The sequence below is a fragment of the Egretta garzetta genome, unplaced genomic scaffold, assembly GCF_000687185.1.
Source record: "Egretta garzetta isolate BGI_Z169 unplaced genomic scaffold, ASM68718v1 scaffold281, whole genome shotgun sequence".
Taxonomy (NCBI): domain Eukaryota; kingdom Metazoa; phylum Chordata; class Aves; order Pelecaniformes; family Ardeidae; genus Egretta; species Egretta garzetta.
In genome coordinates, this window is record NW_009258674.1 from 99,776 (window position 1) to 111,778 (window position 12,003).

At 41.2% G+C, this 12,003-nt stretch overlaps 1 protein-coding gene across 1 annotated transcript in view; it reads left to right on the forward strand.

The window, feature by feature from the left end:
- Positions 1 to 11,721: 11,721 nt before the first annotated feature.
- Positions 11,722 to 12,003, forward strand: part of ISOC1 (isochorismatase domain containing 1) — a 16,091-nt gene continuing 15,809 nt past the window's right edge. The window contains exon 1 of the mRNA XM_009648857.2: positions 11,722 to 11,972. Within this exon, the coding sequence (XP_009647152.2) occupies positions 11,722 to 11,972 (251 nt within the window). The remainder of the gene's footprint in view (positions 11,973 to 12,003) is intronic.

Consider the following 12,003-nt stretch of genomic DNA (forward strand, 5'->3'; position numbering starts at 1 on the left):
CTTTCCAGCCACTCTTCCCCAAGCCTGTAGCGCTGCATGGGGTTGTTGTGACCAAAGTGCAGGACCCGGCACTTGGCCTTGTTGAACCTCATGCAGTTGGCCTCGGCCCATCGATCTAGCCTGTCCAGGTCTCTCTGCAGAGCCCTCCTCCCCTCAAGCAGATCAACACTACCACCCAGTTTGGTGTCGTCTGCAAATTTGCTGAGGGCACACTCAATCCCCTCATCCAGGTCATTGATAAAGATATTAAACAAGACTGGCCCCAGAACTGAGCCCTGGGGGACACCGCTTGTGACCGGCCGCCAACTGGACTTAGTTCCATTCACCACCACTCTCTGGGCTCGGCCACCCAGCCAGTTTTTAACCCAGCGAAGAGTATATCCATCTAGGCCATGAGCCGCCAGCTTCTCCAGGAGAATGCTATGGGAGACTGTGTCGAAGGCTTTGCTGAAGTCCAGGTGTACAACATCCACAGCCTTTCCCTCATCTACCATGCGCATCACCTGGTCGTAGAAGGAAATCAGGTTGGTTAGGCAAGACCTTCCCTTCATGAACCCATGCTGACTGGGCCTGATCCCCTGATTGTCTTCCATGTGCCTGGTGAGCACACTCAAGATGAACCTTGAGTGTTGCTCATCTTTGAAGCTGAATAGCTGAAGGAAACGGAGTTGCTACAGGCATTCTTCCAGTGCTCAGCTCGAGAGCTCAAATGCTTAGTCAAATGCACAGACAGCACATTGGATGACAGCGCCTTAAAAAATGTAAGGGAAGAGTTATATGCCTGAGAACAGGATCCAGCTCAAAGAGCAAGAACTGCCTGAATCGACTAGTGGGGAACAGTGAGAAGAGGATTATGTCTCAAATCCATCTCCTGCCAGCACGTAGGAATCTAATTCTCGTTTGCTGGGAGCACAGAGATATTTGAGCTCTCTCCTGGAATTACACAAAACTAAATTTTTTGTGAATGCTTGTAATTCTACAGATTGTCAGCAAAGAGATAGCCATATGCCTTCAGCTTGGTTTCTATCCAAGAATTTCATTAGAATTATAAATTAAATATAGGAGAGGAAATTATTTATTGATGGCATGTGAAAGCGCTGTAATCAGTCATATACCACTGCAGTAGCAAAGCCATATTCTGTCATGAGATGAGGAAAACCTCTTTTGGAGTAAAAGCAATATGACTTCATTTCCATTTTGCTGGCCACAAAAGTCCAATTTTTGTGAAGAGAAGCTTATGTCTACCCAAATACCTGTAATCTGCCATTAACAAACTGGTTTTGTTGGGAAATTCGTAGTTCAAAACAACATTAAGTATGATTCACCGTTGTCTTAGTCCGTTTCTACACTGGCATATCTCTGCTGCAATGAGGAGTCCCTATGCCATTTGTCGGGCATGTTCTGAACTAGCTTGAGGCAGTAAGTTTTCTCCAGATGTACAGATAATTTTTGAAGACCTTTTGGCTTCCTCTTCTGTTCTATCAAAACTAAATTTCTTTAGAGAAATGTGGCATACAAGAAAGCAAAATATTGTCAAATATTTTTAAGATCACTTGCTTTATTCTGCTAACTCATAACATTAAACAAAAAGAAGCTCTCCCTAACTAAAACATTGATCCTATAGTCTGTAATTTTCCTGAACCTCTATATGATGTTCAGTACAAGTATTGTTCTTCTTAGACAATATGTGACCTAGTTAAGATAATCTCTGCCTTGCTTTGGTAGACAAAGACCAGTGTCAGAAAAGGGGTTTCGAAAAACAGTTTCTAGAGAAAAAGTTTCCAGGAATGAATGAGGACTGTCAGTGAATTACCAGTAGGTTTTTCAGAGGAGTCTTTATTTACACAGCCAGGCAGTGGATGACAATTACTCTCATATTAGCTGCACTGTACACATTCTGTTGGCAATTCCCACAATTACGTTCAGAACCTGTATATTCAGTGATATGCAGAATTTAAATGGAAATAATTCTTTCCACATCCCATAAATCACAGTACCTTGCCTGGTGTCACCACCCCCCATCTCTGTTTAATAAATAAAGCTGTTACGTATTTTCAATACAGGAGCCAGCAGGATCTTGAAATCAACTGAAGTAACTAGCATAGGGCCTGCTGCATTTAACATTAAAAACTAAATATTAAAACATAAATGCATGACTCATTTTGATGTTGAAAAAATGGCTCTACATAGGTGTTTCTTGAGCTGCAAGAGAATTAGATATTTGCTATGACATTAAGACTGGAGTCACCCAGAAGCAGTTTTTTGAAAAATTTTTGTCCAGTTTCCAAAACTGCAGGGTTTTTTTAATCTTACTACAAGTTTTTCTGAACAATAAGAAATTGTACTACAACTGCGAGTTCACACACCTGGCAGCTGCCAGTCATCGTGGAGCTTCTCTCACTGTAAGTTCTTACAGAGGATAGGGCCTTGCGCCTATCAACACGGATGGCTCCAAGCCACAGTCCTGCGGTCGGCACTGGAGTTCTGCTTTTCCTTTGCTTTTCTAAACCCCAAATAACGCATATGGTCATTCCACTCCAAAGTAACCCCTAAGGATTATTAGGGTAAAGGGAAAGGATTTCAACTACTGAAACTCTTAGTAACACTGCCAATACCATTCAGTTGAACCCACTGAAAACACACAGGGAATAATTTTGGCCCTGCATATTCCATTGCATCACTTTTTAGTAATAAAACCCTGACCAAATTACTGATTTTTTAGCTGTAGTTTTCAAAAACTACTCATTTTACAGCCCATCATTGAACAAACAGTCACACAAATCCTATTCTTAATAGTAGAAATCCCCGAAACGAGAAAGAATGTTAAGGAAAAGTAAAAGTACTTTTTTGGTTTGCTTCAGCTTTTTTTATCTTTTGCTTTCCTTTAAATGCTACAGCACTAGGGCTCGACTCAAGAAACAGTGTTGTAACTACTAAATGTCTCAGACACATTTACATATTTGTTTGCAAAATGGGTCAATTGCCATTCAGCTTTGCTGCTATGAATATAATCTATTAATTGTGCAGGTGTTGCTAGACCTGGAGTGATGACGAGGCTATTCATTCTGGTCTCTCAAAGACACTGACAATAGATTCTAGCTAAAAATATCTGTGCTCTGGACCTCTTCTTTCTCCTATGTTCTGTTATTCCATTTTAAAAAAAAAAAAAAAAAAAAAAGAAGAAGTTAATTTTACGGAAACAGGAGGCGAGAGATAATTCTTTACTTAATGCAAAATCACTCATGGATTAAGGAATCCCTGGAATTAAACCTACGAATCTCCTGAGGAACAAAAACCACATTTCATTCAGTAGCTGCTAATGCAGAAGTTTGTCAGGCAGATGTTCCAAATGACAGTAATCAAGTTAGAAAGCTTTTGAAAGAGCTCTTGAGTTAGTAAATTATATCCTTAAAATAAAATATTTAGAACTGGGAAACTGAGGACTGGGGTGATTGATTTAAAAGTAGATACAATGGAGATGAATGCTGACAGTGAAAGAGCAGACAGAAGATATTCCTTTTCTCCTTAAAGATCTCTGATAGTTTCCTCTGTGTTACAGTTTGCTGGTACACCTCGCAGGAGTAGACCTGTACTTCCCAGTGTAGGTCAGAAAGCATGCCAAAGAGGAAAGCATGTCAAAAGCAAATGCAAAGACAAAATGTGATAGAATCACATTGTTGATTTGGGTAGCTATTCACAGGGAGAAAGGCGCAGAAAGGGCAAAAATTTGGTTGTATTTAAATGAACACTACAGAGTTTAGCTCTAAATAATCTATTTGCATTTTTGAAGGTTGAAGGCTAACTTGTTCACCTGATGGTATCAGCCAAGGGCAATATTTAAATTAAAAGAAGCCTCAAAGGAATTATTTAGCATTATTATCTGCCAAAGCTGGGCTTCACACTTCATGCTGCACAATTACTCCTGTGTGGGCCAACAGGCTCTGCAAGCCGCTCCCTTGCTGCAAAGAAAGAGCTGTGAGGTGCCTCACCAGGGCCCTTCCCACCTTGGCCAGGGAGCTGCTCCTAACCTCAAGCCTTTGAGCTACGTTACTATGGGTATCACTGAGCCCAGACAGGTACCTTGCTAATCCTAACCCTGACTTGATGTCCCAGCTTTCCTGGCTTGACCTTGGATCTGCCTCTTCACCAGAGGCTTGGCTGTTCCTGAACTCCTCTGCTTTTCTGGTCTGACTGCTGCAGGACCGCATCCTTGATGGTGAAATTGTTGCCTCTGGCTGGCTTGCCACCACCCCCCACTCCCTGGTAATGTTTCCCTGGTGGAATAGTCCACTTACGCAGAGCAAACCCTTCACACACATTATTTCTAGGATCCTGAAACAGACGGCTCAAGGGGTTTTGCAGCCCATAAAGGCAGGTGCCTTAAGAAAAATAATGCTAATTACTATTCCTTGAGGCTTCTTTTAATTTAAATATTGCCATTGGCTGAACTTAATGTCTTCAAGGAACTGACTAAGAAGAACTATGTAAAACCAGAGAGAAAAAGGACAGTTATTGCAAGCTCAGTGCCATTGTCAGAATGTGACAACAGGGATGATTTCAACTCATCTTCAATAGCTGAAGAAGTGCTTCATTGCACTGGCTTTTCAAATGCATCAAATGCTTTCCTTTTTTATCAGTAAACTACTTTTTTAGTTATTACAAAAAGGCCATACAGTTTACAATTAGAAGCAAAGTAGGTCTTAACACTATAAAACAGTGATCATCTGAGAAAATGAACAACATTTTTGATTCCATGCACATCAGTTACAAAGAACAAACCAGACAGTACAGTTCAAAAAACCCTGAACTACTCCTATTTGTGGAAGAAGTGTCACAACCTAGCAAAAGTCCTTGAACACAATGCATACCAGAAGTCCTTGAACACTATATGCACCTTCCAGTGTGGAAAATTACCACAGTGTACCGATGGAGAGAGGCCAGTCCTTCTGCAGGGAACCAGGCATCTCACCATAACTATTCTCTTCCACCCCTAAATGTGACCTGCTCACTCTGCAATCTTTTGCTCCTGCTGGGGGAGGGCCTTCCTCCAGGGTGATGCTTTAGCACCCCTGCAAGTCACGGGTGAACTTCCATAAGCACATGGCTCGCGCTTTCCACACAAACTATGGCTCAGAAAATCTTGCCCATCCTACTACAGATACAATCAGTGCCTATATATATAATATTACATCAAGGGAGTATTATTAGATACTAATAATATGAACACACATGTGTACATTTATTACAGCTATTGTTTAAAAAAGCAAAAGCCACAGTAGCTTTGATGTAGAGACAAGATGCCAAAGCATGAAAGTCAACAAAGCAGAGTGTAACAGCACAGGTGGCAACAAAACTGGGAAGAAAGCTGAACTGGCAGCCACTCATTTGTGAATAAACAGCTCATTTGCAGGAGAGAAAATATTTGAGCTTTAACAGACCTGGTTACTTGGGGAACCTAGGCTTGTCTAACCAACTAGACAAACTGGAAAGAAACATAAACATGAGAAGATACTGCCTGCTGAATAGTGTACAAACTCTTCCGAGTATAAGCGCAAAAGGTTTGCTGAGATAATGGAAACTCTAGAGATCCTCCAAATGCAACTATTTATAAAACATTTCTCCCTTATAAACAAAATAAAAAACCACATGAAGTGACTTCTGAATATACAACAGGATTCCAGGAATTAGAAGAATTCTGCTGAACTGGAGAGAAACTGCACAATCCAGAGGACTTGCATAGAGAATTCTTTCACGAGTACCTTGTGACTAATGCTTATTTGATCCAAAAATGTGCAAGTCATCAAAGGTGTAAAAATAAACTGTGGGTCAAGCAGAAGGCATAGTACAAACACTCAAAACTATCTTCACTATGGCAACTGGTGTCCCATGTGACCGGAAATATTAAGTAGAACCTTTAAATAACCCACAAAACCTATTGCATAAAGATGATGGAAGATGACTGCAAGAGATGCAGATCAACTATATCATGAAGGAAATGCTGTAAGTTTTCAGGTTCATCAACCTTCGGTCCACAAAATGGATTCTACCAGGTACGACTTAACGTCTTTTCCATTGTCATTGGCCAGCTTGAAGCCAGGGGACGGAAAAAGACCTCTCCTATTTGGTGAGATTCTGTCTGACCAGCGAAGTGTATGCTTGTACATTTGCATTAACATTTTAAAAAATTTTTTGGTAATAAACCTCTCTCAAAAGGAAACTTAACTGAAATTTTGGACCAACAGCTGGTGTAATTCCAGGTGTTTCTGTGCCCTGAGAACGTACAGCAGCAATGCTTGGTCTTCAAGAAATAATTACTAAATGTTGATAACTTCATCTGTTGTACTTTGTGATTCAGATGAAGGATTCAGATCATAAAAAATGTGCTTGAACAGAATTACCATGCCACATTTAATGCCAGTAATGAAGAAGGATGTAATTATTCATATCAGTAGAAATGTGAGGGGTACCACATCTGCAAAAAGATCCAAGACATTTTATTTTCACGTATCACAGTGAAAACAATCATACAGAGAACACGTCTAATGAGGAGTGGCTGAGGGAACTGGGGTTGTTTAGCCTGGAGAAGAGGAGACCTTATCACCCTCTACAACTGCCTGAAAGGAGTGAGGTGGGTGTTGGTCTCTTCTCCCAAGTAACAAGTGATAGGACGGGAGGAAATGGCCTCAAGTTGCATCAGGGGAGGTTTCAATTGGATATTAACGAGAAATTTCTTTACTGAAAGAGTGGTCTAGCATTGGAACAGGCTGCCCAGTGGGTTGGTGGAGTCACCATGCCTGGAGATGTTCAAAAAACATGTGGACATGGCACTTCAGGACATGGTTTAGTGGGCATGGTGTTGTTGATGGTTGGACTTGACTATCTTGGAGGTCTTTTCCAACCTTAATGATTCTATGATTTTATGACTCTATGTGACTATTCAGGAAACTCTTCTTTTTTTTTTTACAATTTATATTTTATATGGTTACCATTGTCACATTTTACTATCCTGTTCCAACTGCTGTTATATGTGAAAGGAATTTAGGATATCAAAATACAGCCTAAGTGACATGGTATCGAATTGATTATTAACAGTGGAGCTTTTAAACACCAATCAAACTGCAAAATCAGATGGTGGACAGAGATTCATCCCAGTAATGTGCTTTTTACTTTGAGGTATCATTATGTAGTGGGCAATCTTAAAAATAAAGAAATAAATTACTCTGACAATTGTTGATAAAAGGGGTAACATGGGAAGATGAAATTAGAACTAAAGCTAAAAACATTATCAATATTATCTTATTTCCAAACCTTGCAAGGAAGCAAAACTGACCAGGTGAAGAGTGCTTTATTCTTCCAGGAAATTCCAGGGGCTCTTTGCTAGTCACACCTTTTCTCATCCATACTGCTGCAAAAACCTGTCTGTCATTCAAACATACAGCATCAACACAGTTGTAAGCTAATTAGCTCACATATGGGCAACGCTTGGGTTGTCTTATCCCAGGGTCAGTTTGACATCCAGAATGCCCAAAGACTCCACCGCTCCATACACAGATTACAGTTATAGGTAATTGCAGCAGAAATGTAGACGTCTCTTAGAAAGGATTTTTTGTGATCTTAATACAATCTTCCTGCAGATGAGATAAATGGAAGTGGCTGGGCCAAGTGTGGGGTGCTGAGGCAAGTCAACAATGCAATTGGCACAAGTCTGAAGTGCAAAGTACACACCTGCAAAGTCCTCCCCCCAACAGTTTCATCGGAATTACTACAGAGCCAGTGCAAGGAACATTATCTCAGGTATGTAGCGTAGAGAGCAAATAAATCTGGCTGTAAGCCCAGTGTCAAGGGGAGTTTTAAAATACAGTGCAGATCTAGCCAGATATATTGAAGCTGTCAGAGAGTTCAGCTGGGACTGCAAAGCCAGGACTGCAAAACTAAGCTACCTGTGCTGAGCGGTGTGAAAATGCGGTCACATTGCTACAAGAGGGTAGCTTAATACAGGTTTGCAGGATAAGATGAGAGATCTATCAAAGGCTTTTGTGGCAACACTATTGCTTTAACAATGTAATCTGTGACATGCCCTCACAGGGAATAAGAGCAGTAATTTGGACATGAGATGAAAATAATTCTGAAATATCACAGGGCAACTGAGTAACACTGAAATAATAGAAAATCAATGAAACTGCACAGAAAGGCAATGTACTTATGCATGTCAGTTAATGAAGTATAGTGGCATGGCTGTTCCCTTTTCCTTGACTTCCTTCCTATTGCAGATGTTGCGTAACTTTCGGGCAGTTGCTATGCCAAAGAGGATTTTGAACTATAAGAAAGCTGTCAGCTCTCTCCAGTTTTAAAGCTACCTGCTTGCTTTGGACTTTCCATGCACAAAACTGTGAACTGCAGGGCATGCCTCATCACTCACATTTTTCTCACTGATAGAGAGGGCATCGCCAGACCAGGAAATATTTTTCTCTAGGGCTTACTCTATGCATAATTTTACTGTAATTTTCAATGGATTACTTTGGGGAGTGTATAATTTTAGTAGATTCAGTTCGACGTTGTGTTTTATTCTACAGAAGTTGACCGTGTAACAGGCTTTCAGGCAGATTGAAATAAACAAATAAAATGAATCAGGCAGAAAATATACTTCTAAAAGTTTGAATTGATAAAGGGATAAACCCTCATCCAAAAGTTAGAATACTGAACTGGTTTTGTCTTACAAAAATGTACATTCTTTTCTCTTTTTGTACTAAGACGTTTACATTTTAATGCCCTGCATTCCGACCTTCGATCCGAAACCTAACGCTTGCCACTATTTTTAAAGCAGACATAAGGCTGAGCTTCCATCTTCCTCACCTGATCCATCCTAGCTCTTGATGGAAGTGCTCCTTAAGTGCTGAAAACAAACAAACAAAAAATGTTTTCCAGAGGCTACAGATCAGATGACCTTGTTCAGTCCTGCTGCTGGAAAGGAAGGTCCCACGTGGCAGGCAGAGCCTTTGTGTCTGAGCAGAATGCCAATGGATGTGTTAGTAAGAAGGCCTGGTATAGACAGAAATGTTTCAGAATTGGGCTAAGGAAATTCGGCCTTCACTTAAAATCTTTGATACTTCAGTAGTTTTCAGTAAATTTCTTTATAGTGCGTTGTTGTATATACCACACAGGAGGCATATTCACTGTGATTATATCCCCTTTTTTTATGACTTTGGCATATGCTGGTCTTATGAGATTGGCAGCATCTTAAAAATACATGGTTGGAGACCAGTAACACTGACTTTCCAGTAGAAGTTATATTTTTCTTTATTGTGTTTGAGGACCGATCACACATTACTTGCAACGTGAAGTGCCAAAGAGATGTGTTACAAATGCTCTTACATGCTTCTATTGCTCTGGGTAAAAAGTACATCTTTGTTTTAGGCCAATGTAATGCGGATCATTGGACATTTTCCCTGTGTAGTGCATCCCACCCTCTTTTCTTTCTGTGAAGCAAAAAAATGCTATGATGGATTTTCAAGGTGGGCTAGAGACTCATATTTGTGATGGTGCCATACCTCTGCAACTTAACTGAAAGCAGCCTGATCTGCCACTGGCAGAGGAGCTGTATGATTAAAAGACATGTGGAAAGATCAGTGCATCTAACTTACATCCAGCTGGTGATGCTTGGAAAGCGCTCCCCAGTTTCTGTCTCAGGGTGATACTTTAAAAACTAAAGATGACCGGAGTTGGGGCAGGAAAATCTCAGTCTGAGATCTGCTTCCATCAGAAGTGTCTTCCTTCATGGGATGGTACCATCCAAGCACAGACAGCTACTCAAAAGACTCAAGTGCTTTCAGAAGAAAAATTAAACTACATGTGAAAAGGCTGACTGAGGAGCTGCTGGGGGAAGAGAGAGAATTCAAACTGCAAAAAGATCCAAGTTGGTATAGTATCATATGAGCAGAGCTAAGATGCAGATAAAGGCCAAGGTCAGGTGTCACTTGCTAAGGACAAGTGGTAAGGAAAGCAGCTACCTTCACCTTTACACGTGTGCAGGGCCCTGGCAGTTGCGCTCCTCTGCCTGAGAGACCTTGGAGAGGGAGGGAAGGAGAGAGGGAGGAGCCACCCCCACTCTGCATGTCCCGTTGCCCTGCTTGTTCCCTGCCCCGCGACAGAAGGGGGCAATGGTCAGCTGCAGTACAGGAGCCCCTCCTCATCCAGTACTGCTTCCTTGCCATTGCATAAACCTAACCCCGTTAGCAAAAATTTTTATGTCACTTAAATAAGCTTGAATCTGACCGACTTACCAAAATATCAGTTATGTATTCTGCATAATAACTGAGTAATTTGTATTCAAATGTATTCATTGTAGACAGCAATTGTAGAAAGGTAAGAACTCGCTAAGGCGTATTTTGTTAATACAGATAGCCCTATTATGCTATAATGGAAAAAGGAAGCCCATTTAAGACACCATTAATCAACAAAACCACTACCCATGCTATGTTTTAAAAATATACTGAATTTCAGAACTGCAGTCAGTTAAAATAAAGTATAAATTAAGAACTGGAAACCAATTTAAGCCACAGAAAATAAATAGAATTCACTGCATATTCAATATGTCACCTTTTCTTCTCGAAAACTGGAACTGATCAACTCAGCTAATGACTGGGCCATAAAATTGTTCACCCTCTATGCCTCTACTGTAACATCATTAACGACCCACTGTAGTCATAACTGAAATCAGCAGAACAGTAAGCATGGACAAATAATTAAAATAAGCCCTGAACCCTGGCTGCTGGTTATTTTTACAGCTGCAGGTGGAATAGAGTTGTATATACTTCACTGAATGCCCTTATAGCTGCATTTCTAAAAGTGAAAATTGCTTTTTTTTCCCGGCTAAATATTGTCACACGTGGGATGGGATCGAGTGTTTGAACAGAACCCAGATGGACAGGATCTCTTGCGTTTGCACTCTCTAAAAGTATTTTTTTAATCACAGTTAGACTGAATACAAATAGATCGACCATATTGCCTTCGGAAAGAAGGTGCAAACTCTGTTCGAACCCAGAGTTCACTGGCAGTAAAAGAAGGCAGAATCAATGTGTGTGTTTTAGACTTGCAACTAAATCCTTTTGGAACTTAACTTTGTGTGATTTCTGCTGAAACACGGTAAAATTTGCACGTTTTCCCTGCAATGTGCAGAAACCACTGCACATCTGCTTCTTGGGTAGCGTATAAAATAATCACTTCAGGCTGCTTCAGTACCTAGTGAGGATGTTAAGTGTGTAAACATATATAACTGTGAAAGGCCTCTTACACTTGCAGTTTTTAAATCCATTCATAACAGCAACATATTTTCTGAGGAAAAAAAAATCTAGGGAGAATATTGTCATTTAACATGACAGCTCCAGATTTCCAACATCAGTAAAGCACAGGAACAACTTTGAGCTTCAGCTTGTTGGTATTTAGCCAGGCGGACATCCATTAACCTCTATGGAAGTACCGCCGCATTGGATAGCATGTGAAAGCATCCAGTTGGTTTTAAGGGAAGAGTATTTTCTTTCTACGAGTGTAACAAGGTATTCAGGTCCTTTCCCTCCAAGAACACTGAAGTGTGGGCAACAGTTCCAGCTGCCAGTCACTCCTGGGGAAAAAACAAAACCAAACCCACCAAAAAACCTCCCCCAAACCCCCCTAAAACCTGAGCGTAGTTAACTTGGAAATTCTGCGCAGAACACGAAGCCGGGAATGCTAAAATGCGGGGATGCACTGCATCCTGCTCGCTTCGCCCCCTCCGTGGATGCAGTTGCAGGTCCAGAGCCTCGGCGCGCAGCAGCTGAGGACCCCCCCGCTGCTCAGAACCTGACATTTCTGAAGAACCCGCGTGTTCAACTCAACAACCGGTTTCGCCACCGGGAGAGCGAACCACCGTTCCCCATCCAGACCTCAGACCGGGCTGGATCATGCTTGAACGGGCATTTTTCAGGCTCTACCAACAGGTTCCTCCCAGCTTCCGCGGGGCGCGGCCGC